The sequence below is a fragment of the Pristis pectinata genome, chromosome 1 (genome assembly GCF_009764475.1).
Source record: "Pristis pectinata isolate sPriPec2 chromosome 1, sPriPec2.1.pri, whole genome shotgun sequence".
NCBI classification, from domain to species: Eukaryota; Metazoa; Chordata; class Chondrichthyes; order Rhinopristiformes; family Pristidae; genus Pristis; species Pristis pectinata.
This window is the reverse complement of record NC_067405.1, coordinates 59,296,887-59,323,619: the sequence shown is the minus strand read 5'-3', so window position 1 is coordinate 59,323,619 and position 26,733 is coordinate 59,296,887. Positions and strand designations below refer to the sequence as shown.

General features: G+C 39.3%; 1 protein-coding gene across 1 annotated transcript; it reads left to right on the top strand.

Annotated features, from left to right (window-relative positions):
• The first annotated feature begins 30 nt into the window (after positions 1–30).
• On the top strand, positions 31–26,102 carry tyw5 (tRNA-yW synthesizing protein 5). The gene is made up of 8 exons (XM_052027134.1): positions 31–359; positions 2,730–2,884; positions 5,979–6,048; positions 10,609–10,653; positions 14,775–14,912; positions 21,902–21,989; positions 24,078–24,194; positions 25,762–26,102. The coding sequence occupies exons 1-8, from the start codon at positions 279–281 to the stop codon at positions 26,016–26,018; spliced, it is 951 nt and encodes a 316-aa protein (XP_051883094.1). The 5' UTR covers positions 31–278; the 3' UTR covers positions 26,019–26,102.
• Positions 26,103–26,733: the final 631 nt, after the last annotated feature.

Genomic DNA, 26,733 nt, shown 5'->3' with positions numbered 1-26,733 from the left:
AGGACGCTCTTTCGACCAGGAGGTGTCAGACATTAATGACAGGTCTCCGACCCGAAACGTTATATTTTGTCTTTACTTCCACAGGTGCTGGCTGACCTGCTGAGAGTTTCCAACTTTTTATTTTTAAATCTCCTTCCGGGGATCAGCCTCACTCTCTCTCTAACCCACCCCCCCTTCCCCGAACTGAGAGTCGGGGAGTGGAGGGGTGATAGTTTTGGGCGGACCTGAGGCGGTTGCTATGGAAACCCTTGCTGCGCTTCCTGTTGCCGGTGCCCACCATGGAGAGTTGCGGGAAGGCCCCGGTGGCTGTGCACAACCATGTGGATAAGGAGACGTTTTTGCAGGAGGTTTACCCGCTGGTAAGTCCGGCTCGCCGGACCTTCGCGTCGGCTGATGTGCACAAGCCGCAGCTGATGCATTGGATCGATGGGTCGAATGGCATAACTCTGCTTCTGTACCTTATGGTCTTAGAGATACCATACAGCAACAAAAACGCTTGGATAAAAGCTTTAAATCGAAATTCCAGCGGTTTTCCAGAGTTTTTTTATTCCTAGAAATTGAGAATGTATTTTTGCAATGCAACAGTTACATTTTAACCGTGACTTTAAAAGCTGGCAGATGATAAAGATCCACTTTCCATTTCTACTTGCCGCTCCTCTTCTAATGTCACTTTCCCCAGCAACTGTGGGAGGTGCAGCACCTACCCCTTTTGTCTCCTCTTTCCACCATCCAGGGATCCGAATAGTTCTCCCAGGTGGAGCAATGATTCATTTACACTTATTTCAATCTAATGTATTGCCGATCAGTGATCGTTTGTATCAGAAAAACCAAATGCAAATTGGGTGACTGCTTTGCAAAACCTCTCCAGCCAATTCCGAAAGGCGGCCCTGAGCTAGGAGTCACCTGTCACTTTAATTCGTCATCCCACTCTGATCTGTTTTCGGCCTCATCTTCCGATTTGGCAAGTGAAAACTCTTGAGAAACTATAACGAGTTTAACAATTCTAGATAAACTCCTTTTTCATAAATATGGCTGAACCTTCTGTTAAATTTGTAATGTTCCAATTTGGCCAAATGTAATTTTGTTCCATCTGCTGTTTACTTTGACAACTTTGGTCTGCACCTGGTCACAAACACTCCTTCCGTTCTCTCCATTTTCCCGTCTCTGCAAGTTAAAATACTGGACCTCACTCTTCTGATCTAATAAAAGGTCATTAATCCAAAGCATCAGTTCTGTTCTCTCCTCTCTGATGCTGCTAAACTGCCCAGTTTGCTGGCATTCTTTGTTACTGTGACTACATTTCTAAAATTGGCCCTAAAATATTTAGGGATATCTTAAAGCAGACTTGAAAAGCATAATGAAATGCAAGCCTTTCTTCTTTTATGTGATATCACTGATTTCACTTATTCTGTTATCTGTTTAATGACATTTCCTGTATTTTTAAATAATCTTTAAAAGTAATTTATGGTTTTTTTTGTAGGTGATATGGAGCCTGGAGGGTCTTGCATAACTTTTGCTTCCTCTTAAGTTCTATACTTTGCCATACCTGAATACTAAAAGATTCTCTTGTTCTGATTTTTTTTTATTTAAACACTGTGATGCAGGACACTTACTTGCATTACATCTGTGGTGTGTGTAAGTCATGGTTACTGCTTTGAATGTGACTCACTTCCTTTGTGTGCTGGTTGATTTATAAATCTCAGCATTGTCTCCTATGACATTATTGCTCTTTCTCTCAAACCATAACCTCAACTACTCACAAAAGAATTATTGATACAAACTCTGGTCGGTTAATAATGTGAGTAAAAGGTCATTTCCAAACCTTAAATAGCTTTAAAATTCAAACAATAAATAGAATGGGGATCTGGGGTTATTTGGACTGGAGTGTGAATAGCATGACTCTGGGCCATAGTTTCCACAATATTGCTCTACAGGATGCCTATTTTCAGGAGACCTAAAATAGGTCATGCCACATTAATGTGATTGGTTTTGTTATTTTATATCACTGTTTAGCACAAGGACCATTTAGCATACAAATCACTCCAGTTAGCTATCTAAGTTACTTTATCATCTCTATTAATCTATCAGTTTCTTAATCAATCAAGGCATTACTTTTGTCAACATAATTTTCAGTTCCTGGTTGATTGCCATAGGTATAAGAGCCAGCGGGTAGAAGCATCGGGCATTGGGTTTATTAACATAGTTGCAATACAGAGAAGCTTTTGATAATTAAATGGTGAAGAACCAACAAAACTAATTTGTTCTCTGTAAATTAATATTGGGGCAAGCTGCTACCTTACGAAAATAGCACTGATATCTGTATGGACTTAAGGGTTGAAATTGTTTGCTGAAAAATGGAGTGTGCAAGGATTAGCTTAAAATAAGAATCCTCGAACCATACAGCATAGAAACAGGCCCTTCGGCCCAATGCTGTATGTGTATGCTGACCATCATGCCTATCTATATTAATCCCACTTGCCTGCATTAATTTTATATCCCTCTATGTCTTGTTCATTCAAGCACCTATCCATATGCCTCATAAATGTTATTACTTTTCCTGCCTCCGCTACCTCCTCTGGCAACTCATTCCAGATACCAACTACTCTTTGTGTGAAAAAAATTTACCCCTCTTATCCCCTTTAAACGTCTCCCCTCTCACCTTTTTAGGTTAGTTATTGTGGATTGATTTTCAGACAACAATTTGCATTTTGTTCATTTTTTTTAAACAGAGAAAACCTGCAGTTCTTAAAGGAATTTCCCTGGGCACGTGCACATCAAAATGGACAGTGGATTACCTGAGCACAGCTGGAGGAAATCAAGAGGTGAAAGTCCATGTTGCTTCAGTACCACAGATGGATTTTATCAACAAAAATTTTATCTACAGGTATACTTCCTTTTTACTTTAAGGCTTGAACTTACCTTTCACAGAGGGTGCCACAGCTAGATTATAAGTTCTTTAAAGTAATGGTAATAATGTAGGTAGAATTATGTTTTGCTGTGATTCAGTACTTTTTATATGTGTTTTATGCCATCAAATTCTAGATTTTAACGTAACTGAGCTATGAACTGGTGAGTTCCCAATTTAAAATAGTCATCTTGGGAAAATAGCCAGAAAATAATCAAAGAAATTCCTAGAGGAAAATGGGTGGAATTCCAGAGTTGTTTTTTTTTCTGAATCCCTTTCACATGCTTCTTCTGGCTACCTATAGAGTGGTTTTGTTGAACTTGGGAGTAGGTCTATCGTCTGCTGAATTGAATGGGAATATTATAGGAGATCATTGAAAAGGGAGATGAATCAAGCTATTTATGGAACTTAAAGCAATTTACTCTTTAAGTCTTAATTTCCAAAGTAAGATTCCAAATGGGAATGTTCTAGTGCTCTGGGATATTGCAAATCTGAAGGATTCTCCTTTTCAGCTTTTGTTTATTCCAGTTATGATGTGTAGTTTAAAATTGTTTTTCAAATGTATCTTATTTCTGTACAGTGAAAATAATACAAAATAATACATTTTATATTAACATATTTATTAAAAGTAAATTATTGTAGATGGAATGCAAATTTTTGTTAATAATATTCCACAATCTGTTTCCATGCCACCTTTGCACATAACCGCAGAGTAAATGGAGATTCAATGATGATAATTTTACCTCGCTGCGTCAATTCCAGGACATGCCAACTCTACATGTCCTATGCTTCACTTAAGTTTAATTGCAACAACTCAACGTAGCCGTTGAACTAGCACTTTTTAAATTGTGTTGTAATTCTGTAATTACTCGCCTTGATTCTGGAGATTTTCCCCCATTCCACTCCCTATCAATATATTGAATGGAAAACATAAAGTTCATCACGAATATTACAATGGGACAAGGCTAACACATTTGTGGGCAGGTGAAATAAGTGCTTCTTGGGAAGCAATCCTGGTGCTGAACAATCAGATTATACCTTCACATCTAGATTACACCTCTTCCCACCTTGCCTCTTGTAAGGACGTCATTCCTTTCTCTCAGTTTCTCTGTCTCCATCGCATCTTTCCTCTTGATGTGGTCTTTCACTCCTAGTCATCTGAAATGTCCTCCTTTTTCAAGAAGCAGGGTTTCCCCTCCTCTCTGGTTGATGGAGCCCTCACCCACATCTCCTCTTCACTTCAGCTCTTACCCCACCTCCCCCCCAGAGAGAACAGGGATACAGTCCCTTTGGTTCTTACCTCTCACCCCACCAGCCTATGCATCCAGCACATCATTCTTTGATGTTTCCACCCACTTTGTCAAGCACATGTGGTCTGTCTGCCATGGCCATCTGGAGCTCCCTGTTGTCAACCATTTTAAAACTCCTCCCCATTCCCACATCGACATGCCTGTCCTCTGCCTCTCCCACTGCCAGGGTGAGGCTAAATGCAAAAAAACAATAAGAATAAATAGGGAATGGAAAACTGTAAGAATAAATGGATCAGTCTTGCGTTTGGAGGCCACGACAGTAGGGTGGTGCAGGGATCGGTGCCAGGCTCTCTGCTTTTCACAATCTCTATCCATTATTTGGATGAGGGGACCAAGTGTAATATGTTCAAGTTTGCTGAAAGTAAAAAGCTGGGTGGGAGTGCAGGCTGTGGGAAGGATGCAGAGAGACTTCAGGAAGATATAGACAGATTAAGTGAATGTGGAAGGATATGGTGGATGGAATATAATGTAGAAAATTTGTGAGGGAATCTACTTTGGTAGAAAAAGTAGAAGAGCAAAGTATTCTTTAAATGGTGAAAGGTTGAAAGGTGTTGATGTTCAGAGGGATCTCTCACTGGGAGTTAACATTACAGGTGCAGCAGGCAATTAAGAAGGCAAATTGTAGGTTGGCCTCTTTTTGCAGAATAATTTGAGTACAAGAGTAAACACATCTTACCGGAATTGTATAGGGCTCGGGACAGACCACACCTGGAATATTGTGTACATTCTGGTCTCTATCTAAGTATGGATATACTTGAAATATAGGGAGTGCAGCAAACAATCACTAGATTTATTCCTGTGATTGTGGGGTTGGGGAGGTGGGTTTTATCCTACAAGGGACGATTAAGGAGTTTGGGCATATACTGTCCAGAGTTCAGGTAATCTCATTGAAACATACAAAATTCTTATTGGGTTTAACAGAGTTGACGTAGGGGTGATGTTTGCCCAGCTGAATTGTCCAGAACCAGCATTCTCAAAATAAGAAGTTGGCTCTACAGAACTGAAATGAGAGAGATTCCTTCATCCAGAGGGCAGCAAATCTTTAGAATTCTCTACCCAAGGTTTTGGAGGCTCAGTCATTGAGTATATTCAAGACGGAGATTGATACTTTTTTGGATATTAATTGAATCATGTGATGTGGGGTTTGAGCAGGAAAGCAGCACTGAGGTGAAAGATCAGTCAGGATATTTTGAATGGCGGAGCAAGCTCAAGAAGTCAATTGGCAGCCTTCTGCTTCTGTTTATGTCCTTGGCTGTTTGGACATGCTTGGAGCTGATGCTTTTACTCTAAATTTTTAGACCGAGAAGATATGATAGTAAACTTTCCAATGCTGAAAGAATTTTTGTGGTCCATGTTGATAGTCTACTTGAACTAATCAGGAAAAAGGAGAACTAATGAAATATCAATATAAATTACGAGGCATGAAACTAGATTAAAACTGAGGAGACATGACCTCTGGCCTAATGGCAGCTCATACAGTCAGCATGGTTTTACTGCAAGATACAGAAAAGGGAGTGGAAAAAGTCAGAGCGTTGTGAATATCATGATTTTAAAACGGTTGGTGGGTTCGTAGATATTTATAACACAATCTCCAGAAGCCAGTTTGAGCTCCTTTCCTCCCTGCTGGAAAGGGATGGGCTGCATAGCAAGTCTTTTCCTGTTCTTTTTCACACCTTTGTCCTTGTGAGGCCAACAATTATCTTCTTTAATGATGTTCTAGAGTGTCCATTTAAAATCTAGTTTGTGTTTTTTTTTGCTTGCAGAACTTTACCATTTGATGTTTTTGTGAAGCGTGCAGCAGAGGCAACTCATGCAGAATATTTCATATCAGAGGTATTATTACAGCCTTTTTTAAATGTACTAAAATAAACCATTCATTGTACAAGTCAATGCTGCAATTTGAAAGAAATCCATATTTTAGAATCGTGGAAACAGATACAGTCCTTTGGGGCTCACCATGTCAACCCTGATCATGTAACATCCCATTTACCAACAGTTGGTCTGTAGCCTTCCATGCATGGTAATTTAAGTGCTCAAGTTAGTTCCTTCCTCCAATGGTAAGGTAGCAGTAAAGACAGTTGAGATAAAACAACTAAAAAAAAGTACTGGCAACAGTTTAAGAAGGTAGGCCTGAAACTAACAATAAATTGAATATAAATTCCCCTCTGGTTAAAGCAGCTTTTGTAGTTTACGCTTGGAGGAATCGACAGCTTTTGAAATTGTACTGTGTGATATTTACATAATTAGCTAAGTGTGCACAAATATTTTAAAGAGTAAATATCCTACCAACAAAAAATTGGATCAACTGAGTTTTGGACATTACTGGGATACCCAAGTTCGTGTTCCCCTTTTCACCCCTGCTTTCCATTAATTTTTTAAGGATTCAACTAGTGGCCACTTATTTTTCAGATGATAAAAAAAGCTCAGTGGAAAGTCATGGCCACAGGGTCCACAGAAGCAAATTGCAAAAACAAAGTCATCGCAATGCTGCCCAGTCAGTGCTCCAAGAGGAACCATTTTTGTGTGATAAGAGTTGCTTTGTCTTTTCTTCAACACTAGTTCACACTTGGGAATGAATGCACTCTCAGTTAGCTAGCAGCATGAGGTGGCACAGCTAGTGATCTGGGTTCAATTCTGACCTCAGGTACTGTCCTTGTGGAGTTTGCATGTTCTCCCTGTGACTGCATGTGTTTTCCTTGGTCTTCCAGTTTCCTTACACATCCTAATGACATGCAGGTTGGTAGATCAATTTGGCAATTGTAAATCTTTCCTAGTGTCTAGCTGAGTGGTAGAATCTTGGAGGAGTTGATGGCAGTGGGGTGAGAATAGGTTACAGGGAAAGCTGGTGGGGAATGGAATTGTTCTGTGCTGGTGTAGACTCAATGGATTGAAATGGCTTCCTGTGTTGTAAGAAAATACCTGACTGTAGAAGCATCAGGCATTGGGTTTACTGACACAGTTGAAATGCAGAGAAGTTTTTGATGATTAAATGGTGAAGAACCAACAAAAATACTACCTCATGCTACTACCTCATGCAGATAACACTGATATCTGTACGAACTTAGGGGTTGAATCTGTTTGCTGAAGTATGGAGTGTGCAAGGATTAGTTTAAAATAAGAGTCCCAGAGTCATAGAATTGTACAGCATAGAAACAGGCCCTTGTGTGTGCTGACCATCATGCATATCCATACCAATCTCACTTGCCTGCATTAATTCCATATCCCTCTTTAGCCCTGCTCATTCAGGTACCTGTCTGGATGTCACTTAAATATTTTTACTTTTCCTGCCTCCACCACCTCCTCTGGCAGCTCATTCCAGATATCAACCAAGCTTTGTGTGAAAAATCTACCCCTCGAATCCTGATTAAACCCCCTCCCTCCCACGTTAAACCTATGCCCTCAAGTTTCAGATATCCTTACCATGGGAAACAGACTTTGGTTATCTATCTTTCTACACCTGTCATAATTTTATATACCTCTGTTATGTCACATCTCAACTTCCTTTGCTGGAGGAAAAACAGACTCAGTCTATCCAATCTATCTTTATAATTCAAGCCCTCCGATCCAGGCAGCATCCCTGTGAATCTTTTCTGCACACTATCTAGCTTAATCATATCTTTCCTGCAGTGTGGCGATCAGAATTCCTCACAATATTCCAAGTGCAACCTACATTTTGTACAACTGTAACATGACATCCCAACTCTAAATGCCTCAGCTTATGAAGGCAAGCATGCCATATGCCGCCTTCCCCACCCTGTCTACCTGCGTTGCTTGTTTCAGGGAACTATCTACTTGTACCCCAAGATCTATCTATTCAACAACTTTCCCCAGGGTTCTGACATTCATTGTGTATCTCCTGGTTTAACTCCCAAAATACATCATTTTGCACTTGTCTGAACTAAATTTCATCAGCTATTCCCTTACCCATTTTCCAATTTGATCTATATCCTGTTGTAACCTTGGAAAACCTTCTTCGCTGTCTTCTATAACACCAATTTTGGTGTCATTTGCAAACTTATTAATCATGACATGTACATTCTCATCCATATCATTAATATATATGACAAACAACAGAGGACCCAATCTACTGGTCCCTGTACCACTGGTCACAGGCCTCCAATCTGAAAAACAATCTCCACTATCACTCTCTGACTCCTTCCACCAAGGCAATTTTGTATCCAGCTGGCTAACGTGCCCTGGATCCCATGTGATCACACCTTCCGCACCAGCATACCATGCAGGACTTTGTCAAAGGCCTTACTGAAGTCCATGGAGACAACATTGACTACCCTGCCCTTGTCAATCCTCTTGGTCGCCTCTTCAAGAAAATTAATCAAATTTGTGGGACATGATTTTGCATGCACAAATGTATGCTGATTATTCCTAATCAGTCCTTTCCTTTCCAAATGAAAATAAATCCTGTCTCTAGAATCCCTTCCAATAACGTTCCCACCACTGATCTAAGGCTCACTGACCTGGCTTATCCTTCATAAGTCCTCCAGTCTTCCAATACCTTACTCATGGCTAAGGAAGATACAAAAATCTCTGCCAGGATCCCAGCAATCTCCTCCCTTGCTTCTTATGACATTCTAAGATAGACCTGTTCAAGGGATGTATTCACCTTATGCATTTAAAGACCTCCAACACCACCTCCATTGTAATGTTGATTTGCACCAAGAAATCACTGTTCCCTCACCTGAACTCACTATCTTCCACGTCCTTCTCCACTGTAAGTACAGATGAGAAGTATTCATTTAAGACCTTGCCCGTTTCCCATGGCTCCACACACAGATTCCAACAGGGAGACCTATTCCTCAAGGGGACCTACTCTCTCCCTAATAAGCTTTTTTTTCTCTTAATGTTCTTACAGAATCTTTTAGGCTTCTTTATCTTATCTGCCAGGGATATATCATGACCCTTTTATTTGCCCTAATTTTGTTCTGAAGTGTACTCCTATATTCCTTATACTCCTCGAGGGACTCTCTTGATCCCAGCTGCCTATGCCTCCTCCTTCTTCCTGATTAGAACCTCAACATCTCTCTTCAACCAAGGTTCCCTTATCTTGCCAGCCTTGCCTTTCACTTTGACAGGAGCCTGCTGTCCTTGAACACTCCCTGTCTCACTTTCAAAAGCCTCCCACTTTCCAGATGTCCCTTTACTTGCAAACAACCTCTCTCAATCAGCTCTTGAGAGTTCCTATCTTATGCCATCCCCCAATTTAAAATTTGATCTTTATTAATTGCAAATACATTTTTTTTTAATGGGACAGGTCTACGGGTACCTGGCCCAAATGCCAGACTCGTTACCCCCGTGGTCCATGCCTGCTTCATGTAGATAGATAGCTGTCGAGTTGACACCATTCCTTCACCCCCACAAGTTTCAGTGGTGAGTAAACCTGAGGCACCATACGCTGAGGCCCTACAATGATAGCCGGAGACATTTAAAAACAATTCAAATGCATTTACTGACTTAAAAAGTGAAAAGTGCTTAAAAGCTTGGTTACTGTAAATTGCTCCTAGTGTGTGGTGAGTGGTAGAAACTGGGGACAAACAACTGAGGATGTGGGATAACAAAAATTGGGATCAGTGCAAATGGTGGTTGATGGTTAGTGTGGACTCAGTGGGCCACAGGGTCTGCCTCCATGCTGTATCTCTCTGACTCTTTTAAGAGATCTTGCAGTAGGAAGGAAAGACAGATGTGTCATCTGGTTTTCTTTCTCCTGCCTAACTTTAAAATACTTGATGCAAACTGGAGCACGTGAAAGGATGTACAAGGGTACTCCAGTCTACGTGGCTCTGCTGTTACCTTGTGGTAGAGCTGCAGGAGAATAACTGAGATTTAAAATTGAAAAATAGCAAAGCTCCAAACAAACATCAAATTGGAACTAATTTGAGGCAACAAATGTCATGTGTGCAAATGCTTTCCCCCTACCCTCCACCAAGTCCAAAACTGAATCTGAATGATATGTTGATGAGCAGGAAATTCATCAGTTTGATTAACTTCAGTGGCATTTCCCTGTTTGTCATTGGTATTATTTTCCAGATGTCTTATAGTTTGTTGTGCATTGTTTTGCATAGAAATGATCATCTGAATAATATTTTTGTTTTTACTGTTACATTAAATTTGAAGTTGAAGTTAAAACAAATTTGGTGCACTGTCTTCAGAGACTTAATTATGCTCACTTTCTCCATACATAGGCCTATGTATCTTTTTTTAATGATTTTTTGGAGAATTCTGCAGGGAGCAGTCATGGAAAGGGCAAGACTGCAGAGCATTTTATCCCAGAACTTTTACGTAACTTTCAATGTATAAATCTTTAATTAATCTCATAACTTGTACAGATTTATGAGCTGAATGCCCTTATGACTAATGTAATAACTGTTTTGTGTTCAGGATGAAAAGTATTATTTGCGGTCATTAGGAGTAGACCCACGTAAGGTGAGTGAATTTAAAAACACAAACATTTTGCAGCCTGCAATCCCTAAACCTTTACCTTGTATTTTTTTTCTAATTTTCTTTTCTCTTTTTATTTGAGTCATCCAGTGTTTTAAGTTATCCTACATTTCTGGCAATGCTGTCAACCTAAACAATTAGTGCCTGCAGGATTTCTTTGTTACAAGCTATGCAGTGGGAGCAGATCCTACCTTGCTAAACTTGCACCAGGTTACAGTATCCAAATATTTGAACAGATACTGAGCAGTGCTGATGTTGATCTCCAGCAATGCTGACTGTGGTTGTGGAGCCCTGTTAGTACCTGGTTGTTGTGAGCCACTTAATGCATAGTTCAGGGACTAGAGCTGTAGCCACCTTAGTCTTCTTATCCAGCGAGATGACGGGATAAATCTCCCAGACTCCATTGACTGAACTAACAGACTCCCATTTGAAATTACTTGTGCTATCTAGTTTTGACTACAAGCTATTAAAATAGACTTGTGTAACAATTGTTTTAAATGTTTGTAATCAGTCCAATGTGCTGTGCTGATAATTAGCATTTCTTTGAATCAAGTTCAAATACAGTAACTAGACTACACAATTGATAAGCTCTCAAAGGTCAAAGATAATGAATCTGTTATTAAAAGGTGCACAAACACAAAGGAAATAGTAAACAGTTCCACATTTTTCTATAATAGAGTATCTGCTTCTCGTCAGGAAATATTTGGTAATTATCAGAATGTTTCAGACAATTACATTTTGTATTTTAGCTTATCATAAGGATTTGAGAAGTGTGCAATATAAATAAGAGATTGAATATTACCTTTATTACTAACTTTTTAAAAATACTTTTTCAAAACCTTGGAGATAATAAAGGATCCAATGGCCAGAGGGGCAAAAAGCAACTCAGCAGGTTTTTTTTTCTAGACGAGGCTTAATAAAATTTAAATATATCACATAAGCATTTGTATTTGTATATATAAAAAAATTAAATGTATTTTAAGTTCATGTTTTCATGTACAGTGAAAAACTTGTCTTGCATACCATTCATGCAGATCAATTCATTACACAGTGCATTGAGGTAGTACAAGGTAAAACAATAACAGAATGTAGAATAAAGTGTTACAGTTACAGAGAAAGTGCAGGCAGACAATAAGGTACAAGTTCATAACAAGGGTAGATTATGAGGTCAAGAGTCCATCTTATTGTACAAGGGGACTATTCAATAATCTTGTAACAGCAAGATAGAAGCTGTCTTTGAACCTGGTGGCACACGCTTTCAGACTTTTGTATCTTCTGCCCGATGGGTGGAGGGAGAAGAGAGAATGTCTGGGGTGGGTGTGGTCTTTGATTATGCTGGCTGCTTTACTGAGGCAGCGAGGAGCATAGACCAGAGTCAATGGAGGGGAGGCTGGTTTCTGTGATATGCTGAGCTGTGTCCACAATTCTCTGCAGTTTCTTGCAGTCATGGGTAGAGCTGTTGCCAGACCAACATGCATCTGGATAGGATGCTTTCTATGGTGCATCAGTAAAAAATTGGTGAGGGTCGCCGGGAACATGCCAAATTTCTTTAGCCTCCTGAGAAAGTGGAGGTGCTAGTGAGTTTTCTTGGCTGTGGCATCTACGTGGACCAGGACAGACTATTGGTGATATTCACATCTAGGAACTTTCAACCTTCTCAATCTCAGCACTGTTGATGTTCACTCTCAACCCTCTTGACTTCAGCACCATTGATGTAGACAGGTGCATGCCTTTCCTGAAGTCAATGACCAGCTCTTTTGTTTTGCTGACATTGAGGGAAAGGTTGTTGTCCTGGCACCATGTCACTATGCTCTCTATCTCCTTCCTATACTCTGACTCATCGTTATTCGAGATACGGCCCACTATGGTGGTATCATCTGCAAACTTGTAGAACAGAATCTGGCCACACAGTCGTGAGTGTATAGAGCAGAGAGTAGGGAGCTGAGGATGCAGACTCGTGAGGCACCAGTGTGGAGAGGTGTGACTGCCTATCCTCACTGATTGCAGTCTGTTGGTCAGGAAGTCAAGGATCCAGTCGCAGAGGGAGGTGTTGAGTCCCAGGTCTCGGCATTTGGAGATGAGTTTTCCTGGAATTATAGTATCGAAGGCAGAGCTGTCATCAATAAACAATAGTCTAACATAGGTGTCTTTGCTGTCCAGATGCTCCAGAGCTGAGTGTAGGGCCAGGGAGATGGCACCCACTGTAGATCTGTTTTGGCGGTAGGTGAATTGTAGTGGGCCGAGGTTGTCTGGGAGGCTGGAGTTAATACATGCCATGACCAACCTCTAGAAGCACTTCATGATGGTGGATGTCAGAGCCACCAGTCAGTTGTCATTAAGGCATGTTACTTTCTTTTTCTTAGGCACCGGGATGATAGTGGTCTTCTTAAAGCAGGTGGGAACCTCAGATTGAAGCAGGGAGAGGTTAAAAATGTCTGCAAATACCCCCGCCAACTGATCTACACAGGATCTAAGGACACAGCCAGGGATACCATTTGGGCCAAATGCTTTCTGTGGGTTCACTCTCTGGAAGACTGATCTTGCGTCCACAACCGTGACTCTGGGTTCAGGTGCATTGGAGGCTGTTGGGGTGGGTGGTGACATTCCAATCCCCTTCTGTTCAAAAGCTGCATCGAATACGTTAAGCTCATCAGGAAGGGATGTGCTGTTGTCGGTGATGCTGCCTGACTTCGTTTTGTAGCCCGTTATAGCATGTAAGCCCTGCCACAACTGATGGCTAGGACTCGATTTGGACTGGTAATGTCTCCTGGCATCTCTGATAGCTTTACGGAGGTCGTATCTTGATTTCTTGTTTAGGTCAGGGTCACCTGATTTGAACGCCACAGTCTTAGACTTCAGTAAGGAATGGGATCTCCCAGTGCATCCATGGTTTCTGATTTGGGAACACCCAAATTGTCCTCCTTGGTACACAGGAATTTTGACCTAAGTTTTAAGTTGCTTCAAACAATATGTTTAAAACGGCAGTTTTTCAGGATGGGTTGACATTTGTTTGTAAAATGCTTGGAGGAAATTTGTCAATTGGAAAACAAAATGTATGAGAAGCATTAAAAATAATTGCCCTAAAGACCTGGGTTGAGAAGGGCTTTATGGCTTTATGGAGTGACAGGAATTTGGTAAAAATCTATAATTCACCACATTGTAAATGCCAGCTGATTTAGGGACGTGTCAAAGAAAAGCCCACCCCACTGACAGTGTCAGACTTTGTAAATCATAATGTTAAGAGGGCTGATGGTACTCGATCAAAACTATCCAAGCAACTTTGTGATTGAGTGCTACTATGTGACAATGGCAGTTGCTACTATTTGTGCATCAAGGTAGTATTTTTTTATAAATAGAAACAGCTGTATTTTCTGGTTTGTACAAAGGTTAGATACAATATAACAAAAGGGACTATAGATGAAATATATTATGTATATATTTCATCTATATATTTCATGTGAGTGCAGTGTGCTTTTATATGATGCTCTCTAATGCTGCAGAGCCAAATTCTCCACGCATTTTCTTATATTTTTATTTTAACCCATCAATAGGCAGTGTGGAATGCCCAGGGTAATACTGAATGTTCTTAATCCAAAGACCTTCATGCAGCACTGATTATTTATGCAAGTTTGCAAATTCCTTACAGAGCCCACATTTAAGGAAATTTGGAGGGGTTTGTAATCATAATGACCAATGTTAGATGACAAGCATGTGTTACCATACTTTCCACTTTTTTACCAGGACTGTTGAAAGCTTGTGCTGAAACATTTGCTCTGCGACTTCAAAAATGTTAAGAGCATTTAATATTGTTTCCAGTGTTCTTTTAATCTCTTAAAAACACATATGGTTTAAAATAACTGAAGTACTCATCAAATAATAGCTATAATTGATTGCATTGATATATAAAATAATTGAGCTTTGATTTTAAATGTTTGCTTCTAACTGCAGGTTTGGAAAGGCATTTCAAATTTGTGACATAAATTAACAGCAATTCTAATAATTTTGCTAATTTTGTTTTATTATGATTGTTTTGCCCCAAAGCTAATTCTGGTATATTTGTATCAAAGAAGTAGCCTAACAAATTTCTTCGATTTTTTTTAAAACAGGATGTTGCAGATATCACAAAACAGTTCCCATCTCTGGCTGAGGACATCAATATTCCAGAGTTCTTTGACGAGGAACAGTTTTTCTCCAGTGTTTTTCGAATTAGCTCACCAGGCCTCCAGCTCTGGACTCATTATGATGTAGGTAGCCTCAATATCAGTTAAAGATGAATGTGACATGACTAATGCATTGTAATGTAAAAACCTTCTATTAACTTTTTATTATTTAATGGAAAACATATAGCCCTGTGAAGCCAGCGTATTTTGCATTACTGCAGTATGTTTGATGAAAGTTTTCCCACAGTAATATTGGGGAGGATTTCCAGGATTTGAACCCAGTGATAATGATGGAATGGCAACATATTTCCAAGGAAGGGCAGCTTCTGACTTGGAGGCAAACTTGCAGGTGTGAGTATTTAGGCCTGCTGCTGTCATATCCTGTCTCTGCTGAGGTGACCAGAAATATATTCGAGCTGTGTTCTAAATTGTGTTTTATCCAGTTCTGGCATGATTTAAATTCAGTGTCTCAGCTGATAAAGGAAGTTTCCTATACGTCTTTTCTACCTGTTCTACTACCTTCACAGTTCAATTACTCCATAGGCCCTCTGCTTCAGCCCCCTCCTGTACTCAATCATTTGCATTCCCTTCTCTTTTTCTCATTCCCCAAATGCATTACCTCATGCTTGCCTGGATTCAATTCCATTTGCCAATTTTTTTTAACCTGCCACGCTAGTCTGTTGATTCCTTTCTATAGCTTTCAACTTTCTTCCTTATTCCCATCCACATGCCCAATTTTTATATCATCTGCAAATTTTTTAAGAACAGTTGTATCCAAGTTATCAAAAGGTACCATATCAAGGAAGAGATTTAACACTAAGCCTTGCAGGACCCCGCTGCATTTGATTCATTGGTCACTAAATCTACTTTGACCATTACCTATTGTTTCCCGCCACTGAGCCAATTTTAAATCGCATTTGCTGCTTTCTCTTAGATTCCATAGATATTTGCTTTCCTGATTAGTTTGCCTTGTGGAACTTCAAGGATACCTTACTGGAGATCATGTAGACTGCATCATGTGCTACTGTCATTGACTCTTCTTGTTGCTTCTTTTAATAATTCACTAAAGCTCATCAGACATGTTCTCCTTAACAAATCTATGCTGTCTGTCTTTAATTAATCTACATCCCTCTAAATGTTTACTTAAATCAAGTCTCAATATTTTGCCCACCTGTATTAGGTTTACTGGTCTGTTGTTATTCATTCTATTTCTTTCTTGCTTTTATAAAACCTTGATAGTTTTCCATTCCTCCAGCACCATACCTGTAGCCAATGAGGATTGAAAAATAATGGTCAGAACCTTCAATACCTCCTTTGCTTCTTTTTGTATATTTTATCAAGGCCTGGTGATATATCTACCTTTATCATGCCAGACCCTTGAATATGTTCTCTCCCTTTGTTATCATTTGCAATATTTCACATTCTTCCTCCTTAGGTCTGCATCAACCAATGTTCTGTGAAGACGGACAAAAGATTTTCACTTAGAATCTTGTACCTCCACACTTGGACAACTTTTATTAGCTGGAATAACTTGCTTCCAATGCACTTTTTCCTTTTATGTATCTATAAAATATCTTCGGGCTCTGATTTTATGTGGCAATACTTTCATGCATCCTTGTTGCTGTCCTCATTTCCTTAATGTCACCCCTGTCTGTAGTCTACTTGAAGATGAACATGTTGGGATTGGGGAATTGGAAGATGAGAAGGTGAAAACATGGCAGGGGGTGGAACTGGAGTGAATGATGGGGTCAGAGTAAAGTGGAGGAGAAAGTTCAGGAGGATATTGAAATCCAAGTGCTGTTGAAGTTTGTGATCTTTGACATCCTAAAAAGAATGAAAAGTGTTGTCTGTTGGAGCACTGAGTAGGGCAGAGAATAAAGTGGAACTGTGGACTATGACAGCTTTATGGTGAATCAGTGTTGCAGAGGAAGGCCTAAAAGATACTCTGAGGAATGTGATTGCTCCTTTTCAGTTTCTCAATTCAATCTATGTTCCCTCATTAGTAGATCCTACTATCATGTCTTCCTCCTTCCCAGTTGTTAATGTTTCCTTAACCAGTATTTCTGAAGTGTTTTTTAAACAAAATAATTTATCTCATTTGAAACCCCCTGTATCTAGGAATGTTGAGCTATCATTCTTGCTCATCTTTAAGCCATATTTCAGTAATGGCCATGATGTCATACTCCCACATGACAATGCATGCCCTCAGTGGATTGGCTTTATTGGTTTAAAAATATGTAGTATTAAACACCGCCAATCCTCCCTGTTGCCTTTTGTTTAATCTCTGTTTCATCTGCATTCCAAAGTCACTGAATAAACCCCTGTTGCTTTTGCATGTAACGTTGTCCTTCTCTCTCCTGAAACTGATGTCAAATTCCCAGCCCCCTGCCAAATTTACTTGTATCCTCTCTAATGTTACCAATAAACCTTCTTGCAAGGATATTGGTCTCAGCCCTGTTAAAATGCAATCTGACTGACCTGCCCAGGTCCTGTCTCCCCTAAATTAGTTCCAGAAGTGTTAAAGCTCTCCCTCCTGCACCATCTCATCAGCTCCACAGTCTTCCAGTTTCTGTAGTTGCTGGTGTATGACACCAGTTGTGATCTGGAGATTACAGTCTTTTGAGGTCTTTTTCATCTTGTTCCTAACACCATATGATCTCCCTGCAAGACCTTATCATTCCTTTTAGCTATGTCATTGATACAGATATAGATAACAATCCTGACTATTTATCTTGCCCTGCCAGGATTTTCCCCAACCACTTAATTGACATCCTTGATGCTGGCATCAGGAAGCAGCATATCATCCTTGAATAACCTATGTTGCAGCACAAATTCTATCTGATCCCTAACTATTGAATCCCCTGTCACTGTAGATGCCTGAATATTGGTATTGGTTTATTATTTTCCAGGTCTTAATACACGCGGGCATGGGTTGCTTTATTGTATGAGGTGTTACAAATGAAATTGAGCATGGTGCAGTCATTGGTGAACAGTCCCACTTTAGACCTATGATTCTTTTTCCTGATTTTGCTGTTGATGCAATAGACATGTACTGACACTGCAGGTCAAGGACCATATGTTAATACAGTGAATTATACCAGTTTGAACATTATTAGGCAATTCAAAAGGAGGCTGCTTTCTTTTTGGTAGCTGTGAGGTCAGAGGAATCTCCTTGCTGTCTGCCATAAGAAAAGTCATTGCATGAACCCTCCTCAATCATCTCCTCTTATGCCAACTCTGTCATTGAGCTGCATTAGAACGTAGAATGTAGAACACTACAGTACAGGAACAGGCCCTTTGGCCCACCACGTCTGCACCGACCATGATATCAATCTAATTTATTCCATCTGCCTATACATGGCCTGTAGCCCTCGATTGCCCACCTGGTCACGTGTCTATCTAAATGCCTCTTCAGCAAACTTTCACCCTCTCACCTTAAACCTATTTCCTATGTCCTCCTAACTTTGGCATTTCCATGCTGGGAAAAAGATTCGGACTATCTACCCTATCTCTGCCTCTCATAATTTTGTATATTTCTATCAGGTCAGAAATACATAGGCAATGTTATACACGTTTGTTTGGAAGTCAAGCACCAAGTCATTGTCAGCTCACTTACTGGCGCATACAAGAGAATGGGCGTTATACTAAACATCCACAAAGTAAATGTCCTGTACCAACCTATCCCTTCTGCACAGTATGGCCCCCCCCGACAATAAAGATCTGTGGTGAGACCCTGGAAAATGCAGATTATTTTCCATACCTTTGGAGCAAAACCCTCCAATCCACTTATAGGATATGTGAACCAAGGTCACCATCCTCTCCCAGGCCACATCCCCACCAACTCGCCCATGACCACTTGACATGGAGTAGTAGCATCTGGGGTGGCACTGAGAATCTCAAATCCCTTTTTTGGGAGCTAAGAGAAGGCAGGCATAAATGGCTAAATGATCACATCGCCCACCAAGTTATCTGCCCTGTTCTGCCATCCCCACACCCTCTATGCTAGAGTCTGCAGATCACATATTGGCCTCAGCAATGACCTCAGAACATACAGAACCAAGTCATCCTTGATCCCTGCCCCCGCAGGTCCACCTAAGATGAAGTCATCATGCAGTTTGCCCTTCCTCATTCTCACTTAGTAACCTCAGTCAAAGAATAATTAGCACCTTTTTTCTTCATCTGAGTTTATAACCTACGGTGGGATGTCAGACAGAATTAGGAAATAGCTGTCTGCTTTCAAAAAGCCTTTAGACATCTATGGTCTTTGAATCCAGACACTTGCTGCCTTTTGGATATTATTGATATCAGCTGAAAGAGATCTTCCACTCAGACTTAAATGTCACATCTCCTCAGGATGTTTGCACAGATCTGTTTTCTTGCAAACAAAATTCTACGAAATAAACTATGTGCAGCAAAGATAAAGGACAAGTGGTTTATTTTGTGAGTGCTTCCACCTAAAGCATTACTCCATTTGCCAAGTTAGAAAACTGAAATGATATTGCTCAGTATTAAGTTCCTTATTCAATATTTTTATGGTGGGCTACATTGGTATTGTTTTCTTTCAAGTAGGGAAGCCCGAAGAAAAAGTTAATGAGAGATATAAAATTACGAGAAGCCCATGGAGGCTATGTAGTTTTCCTTTACTGATTGAGAAATCAATAACTAGGAAAGTGTAGATTTAAGGAGGACCAATTAAAGTGAAATTGAGGAAAATAATTTTTCACCCAGAGAGACTACTGGAGGTCAGGGTTCACTGAATAATGCAGAGACCTCGTCATATTTAAAAAGTAGTTATCTGATTACTTGATGTGCTGTAATGTATAGAGTAAAAGCTGGGCAGTGGTACTAAATTGTATTGCATTTTTTGGCTAGCATCGATACAGTTGGCTAATGGCTGCTGTGAATTTCAATGATATTATAATAATGCTGTTTTCAAAAGAATACAAAACCAATATTAGGGAATAGGAAAATCATCATGCCTTTTCTATTTCATCTATCATATTCGTCTGATTATGCCACATTGCTACATATCTCCCTGAGGTGGTTTAACAGGTTTTACAATCTTCTTGCTTCATATTAGTAATGAATCACAGAGGGAAGGGAATAAATTCAGGAAAAAGGCCTTTATGATCTCATAAAAAGCAACAATATGATTCTGAAATTACAGACAAGAACAACATAAATTACAATTATATAAAGATCAAAATAGAATATTTACCTCCTGCTCCAATATTGGGTTCTGTTTATTTAGTACAAAACACTGTCCAATTAATAGTGCCATTCTATAGAAACATCAGAACGATATTTCTTCTGTTCGTAAAATGTACCATCATAACATCAGATTGCTTAGGAAACGAGCTCAAGCAGAAGGGCTAATTTTACTTTTTGAAGACCCAGTGGAACAAGAGGAGACTGGATTGGATCCAAATGCCTCCAGTTTGTGGACATGTGCAAGAATTACCCTTTGTCCTTGTAAGGAAAGAAGCTCCTCTTGCTCACTACTAGATTCACGACTGGAATATACGACATAAAATGAAGTTACCCCGTCAGAATGTCAGAGATAACTTGTCCAAGCTTCTCTCAGGGGTCTTGGCTGATGGTCAGCCCTGATATTGATCAAGGTTCAGCCAGGGCTCTAAGTGGACTGCTAGTTATTCTCCCTGAGAGAGGGAAGGGAGACCTTGCAGACTTGACATCCACTACCCGTATTCCTCCACCCCCTCCAGTTCCTAGTCATAAGATCTTGTAAGCAGACACCCAAGGTTCTCCCTGTGGAAGTCTTGATGGAAACAACAGTGGAGGTCTGTGACCATCATACCTCCAGACCATCATACCTCCAGAGTTTCCCTGCACCCTCTGTAGATTTTTGAGGCTAATACAAGAAGTTTTGTTTTTAGTCGGTATAGAGTTGTATCTCCCATTTGAAGAGCAACAAGGGTTATGGAGGGGAAAATTAACCCTGGTTCCTGCTTTTAGTCATTGCAAATGCATGTTAAAGTACACATCATTATTGAGAGCTGGGTCAGACTTGGCTATAATGATTCTATAATCACACAGTCTGATTTTAGTGAATAACTTACTTCACCTATTCATTTAAATGCTGGTGAATTTCTCTGCCAATATTTTGCTATCATTTAGTCAACAGCTTCAAAAAAAAAGAGACAGATCTGGGAATAAAAGAAAATAATTGAAAGAACTATTAACCTTTAGATATTGAAATACATCAATGGTATAGAATTATTTTAAACTCTGGAATATACCTGTAATATAGATATTTATTAATGTTAGTGTTCATCACCAGTTTCACTTTGAATTTGTTTGTTAATATGCAGCTGTTCAGTTTTATTAAATATCATTTGAATATTTTTCAGTATCTTGCTGGGTTCTTGCTTTTTTGGTGTATCTGGCCTTTACCCAACTGTTGCTTGTCTCTTTAAGGCTTCTGTTTATTGTTTATTTACTGGAGGCTAGTTATATTTGCACAACTATCTCACTGTCTACCCCAAATGTTAGATGTTTGAATTTGCTTGAGATATTTGATACCCATTTCTCTAACTAGATTAGCTGCTGCACCTCACTCTCATCAACTCCCCCCAGATTCTACGACTCACCTGCATACTGGGCTGAGTGGTGGAATCTGGGGGGAGAGGGGAATTGATGGGAATGGAGTGAGAATAGGTTTTAGGGATAACTAGTGGGGAATAAGATTGCTCTGTTCTGGTATGGACGATGGGCAGAAATGGCCTCCTCCTATGTCATAAGGAAATAAGGTATATGGTGCTTCAGAAGGAGCATCTTCTCACTATTTGCTAGTACCCATCCAAATTCCATGGGATTTGCTAGATGCTTTCATTTCTCACCAACAAAGTTTTGTTTCATCTTAGAAAATAGCTTGATAGGAAAAGTATAAAACAATCCTTAATGAAGACTGTAATCTGTCCCTGCTGAGTGTAGAGTATAACTAAGACCTCAATAAACATAACAGCTGACTCGACAAAGCAACACCTCCACTGTTATAAGGTTGAATATGAGTCTTTCTGAAATAATTGTTTGCAATTTATTGTCTCCTACAGGTTATGGATAACCTCCTGATCCAAGTGACAGGAAGGAAGCGAGTGGTGCTGTTCAGCCCTCGAGATGCACCTTATTTATACCTAACAGGTGATACTTATGGTATAAATTGTATTGCATTAGATCCTACTGGATTCTAATTCAGAACATAGTTCATTTCAAATTAAGTATCATCAAGCCTGACCTGCACATTACAAGGAAGTGTATTGATTGTAGGGGTGTTCTGTGGGATATTTAGTTCCAGTTACTGACTGTTCATGTATTTGATGAATATTCATGGTAGGCAGAGCACCAGTTATAAAAACAAAGCGCCTTTCAAATGTTCACTGTTAACGTGTTTGCTCATCATATTCTATATTTTTAATTAACTTGATTATCACTATCTTTCAAAAGTGGCAGTGGGTGAAAAAATTGATTTAAAAAATTGTATATTTTTAATTAAATGCACAATGTACCACCAAGTGTTTGTCTCAATAATACATTTATGAACTGACACAGAACTTTCCTTTGAAGTGATGTATATTTGAACAAAAGAAATAGTTTGCCAAATAGGATTTCAAGTAAGAACCATAATTAACTTGATCTCATAATACTGTATCTTTAAATGCCGTGTAAAGACAGGATTATTGCTCCATACTTAAGTGCTTTCATGCTTTACAGTTTTTTTTCAACGTGTGCAACAAATTTAAATTCCTACAGATATTTTTTTTGGTTGAACACATCTAAATCATCTTTGGAATCAGAAGACTGAAGAATCATGTGGAGAATGGCTCCTAAGATCTAATTTATGGCAGTTTGAATTCAAATCATTATTGAAATAATTTGAGGAAAATATTACTCATCGAGAGTCATAGAGCCATGCAGTGTAGAAACAGGCACTTTGGCCCACCACCCATTTGCCAGCACTTGGTTTGCAGACTAAAATGCCTTGGCAATTTAAGTGCTTGTCCACTTGCTTAAATGTTGTGAGAGTACCTCCCTCCACTACCTTCTCAGCCAGCGCACAAGATTTCAACCACCGTCTGGGTAAAGAAATTCTTCCTCAAATGCCCTCCAAACCTCAACTTAAACCTATGCCCTCTGGTCTTAGACACCTCTGTCATAGAAGAAGGTTTCTTACTATCTACTCTATGTATGCCTCACATAATTTTCGAACCTCTGTCAGGTACCCCCGCCACCCACCCTTCTCTGCCCTAAGCAGGACAAGCAGCATTCATGGCGACAGTTAATGTTGATAATCTTCCAGGCAGTGATTGTACCGGCTGAGAGAGGGCAGTGAGGGATCGTTAACCAGAAATCTTCGCCACCCTTTCTCACCTTTTACCATTAGAATCTGACCTGCCCTCCATCCTGTCACATTTAGGAGTCAAGTTTTTACGCTTTTCCACACAGGAGTGGAAGCCTCCCATACAAAAATTAATTGGATACAACCTAAATTAATTTAAATTCTGGGATTGGTGATTTTTTGCTAGAGAAGGATACTTGGGAATATGGAACTGGGACAGTTGGAACACAGATCAGCATGTTAAAGAGCCTGAATGACTTAGTCCTGTGATCCAATGACTATTGTGTCAGTTTTTCAGATAAATTTTGTTTTAAATCTTCAAGAAAATATAATTTATGGGGGTAATGCCCTTAAAAATACTGAGATTTCATTGCAATATTTCATCAGAACTTTGCCACATTAAAACAACAAATGATAAAGAAATGAACGTACCAACAAAAATGGTATTCAAAGGGAAGAGAAATGGTACATTTTCTATATTGTACCTTTAAAAGTAAAGAACACCAATAGAAATAAGATCCGTATTTAAATCAATTGAAGGAAATTTATATCGATAAAGATTAAAGATGTGGTTGCAGTAAAAAAAAAGACAGAACATAAAAACAAAATATTATTTCTTCCTTGCAGGCTTCTGAACCCACATTCACTTGTGATGCTTTTATTTTCCCTGAAGGCACCCCAAGTCTCACTAAAATATCTATTCAATTCTGGGACTGCTTCTGGTTCCAGTAGCAACAGTACAACATGTGTGGAGTCAAAATTAATCCTTTTGTATATTTACATTTTAATATTAAATTTATAAAGGTAATTCTTGTAATTTCTTGTGATGTATATATAATGTGTTTATAGTTTTATAGTATGTGATTTTCACTATTTTTTCTAACTTTATGCAGGTGATAAATCTGAAGTCTTGGACGTGGACTCTCCTGATTTAGAAAAATATCCAAAGTTTGCTAAAGCCCAGTGCTATGAATGTCAATTAGAGCCAGGCGATGTGCTTTTCATTCCAGGTAATCTGCTAGAACAAAATAGGCCAACAAAATATTGTATCATGTTTAATAATATGAGATCATAAAGGACTCTGCTGAATGCTGTTAAAACAATGTGAAGGTGCAGACTGTTACATCTGTGTCAAAAGATCATGAGTTTGCCTTACTTCATCCTGAAAACAAAAATTTTGTATGACTCTTTAGTGCAGTACTATAGGAATGCTGCACTGTCAGGAGTGCAGTCTTTAAGGTGAATCTCCCTTCTTAGATGGAGGTGAAGGATTCTTTGGGATTATTTAGATAAGAAACAAGTAAATTGGATAATATTTCCGCTAACATTTACCCCTTGCCTGGCCATATATCTCCTTATTATGTACGTGTCACCTACTGCATCTTTGCAATTCACATGTGATTCTTTCAACACGCATCCCTGTTGTAATAGATTTTGTTTTCATAAGCATGACTTGCTGTTATTAAGGCCAGTTGCTAGCCTTCACTCCATGTGTGAACATCAACAGGATTGCACAAAACCCCTCACTCCCGTCCCCACCAACCAAATTGGAAAATTTCAGAACTTTTGGTAAAGAACACTTTATAAATGGGTACATTTATTTCTTTTAGTTAAACAGATTAATCTTTGCACCTTCTTAACAATTTTAATGTAGTGCATTTTTCTTGTTTGTAGAAATCTCTAAGCTTTCGCATTGTTTCTCCACCTACAATTACAATCCACCTACCCACCTTGGCCTTAAGTTGCTGATCCAAGTTACCTGAAAAAAAATGTATTGGCAGAAATTGAAATGTCATATCAAGAATTAAACTTAGAATCCTAGTAGTTTCTCCTCACCCACCAAACACGAAGTCATCAATTAAACTGCTGTTTGTTTAATAGCCTTGATTCTCAGTTCCGCCGGCAATGATGGGTGCAAATTGACACAGCCAATCAAATGCTGAAGCTAGAGTGAATTAGCTTAACCCCTAACAGTGGTTGTAGCCTGCTCACAATTTTATATACATTGTTGTTTCATCCCTGACTCACTCTTCTGAGGGCAAGCCAAGTGGTCCACAAGACTTTGCCCTTCTTCATCTGGCCCCAACAATAGTTTAAATTTATTAGAAATACATCAGAAATATTTTTACAATTTGTTGATTCTCAGCCATACCCAGATGTGACTGCATGCAGTGTGGTACAAATCACAACAATGTTTCAAGTTTTTCTTTATTGGGACGTCAGACGTTGGAACTGAGCTACCTGCTTTTGGATTTAGTTCATTGTGTGAGCACCCATTTTGATGAGACACTCTACGAGTTTATTGTCTTGGATTTGACAAAAAAAAGTCTGGAATTGCAAAGTTCCATCTTGGCTACAGAATGTAAATTGTTATCTCACTACATTTTACATTGATTAAGTAACAGTGCCACAATATGCCAACTTTATGATTGTCTTGAAATAAGTTGTATTGAATATTATTTTGATTCCAAATTCATTACTTATACAAGCTTAACATGCCATAAACAACCATGTCATTTCAATTATTTTATAATAACATCCTAAGCAATCACCTAAGTCCCTATTTATCCTTTACAGCATTGTGGTTTCATAACACCCTGGCTAAAGAGTTTGGGGTGGGTGTGAATGTATTTTGGAAACACCTTCCAGCAGACTGCTATGATAAAACAGACACCTATGGAAACAAGGATCCCACAGCAGCCTCGCGAGCAATGCAGATTTTGGACCGAGCCTTAAAGACACTAGAGGAACTTCCCGATGAATACAGAGACTTTTATGCCCGTAGAATGGTTCTACGAATTCAAAGCAAATCATACAGTAGTCATTATAAATAATGTTTGGATGCCTTGATTACATAGCAGAAAAAAACATTTACACAGATACCATATTTATTTATAATAAAATCCATACTTGAATAATGAAAACAGTTTCCAATTTTTCAGCAGTTGCTTTCTTAATTGATCATTTAAGCTATTATCAATGCAGATACAATGTACTGGCTGCCGGAGATGCTCCAGGTCAAACTACATCTGTGTAGGAATGAAAAGCATTAATATTTCAGGTTAATGTCCTTTCAATAGAATAAAAAAAGTCTGCAATCAGCAAGTTCAAATCTGCAGAGGAAGTGAGGAAAAGGAATATGAGTGGTTGGGTGGAAGGCAAGAAAGATTAAATGGCAAAAAGGTTTCATTATTGAGAAAGGAGGAGGTTAAAGGGCTGGTGTTGTACCTCCAGTGGTTTCATGGGATGATATCTCAAGAAGGAAAGTGGGTGTTGGTGGAGATGGAAGAGTGAACAAGAACATCCTAGAGGGAACAGTCCCTTTGAAATGCAAAAGGGAGGAGAGGACCTGTTTTTTTTTCCTTCTATCCTGGGAGTCTGTGCTGCAAGTATGTGCACATGAATATTTAGTAAAGAAAGCAGCAGGCTTCACTATGACACTCGATATAGAAACCGAGCTGAGCTCTATCCATCTGCACATGCTCACCAATAATGGTAAAGGTGCCACTGATCCAAGTAATTTGCCTCTGATCTCATTTCAGTTGTGCA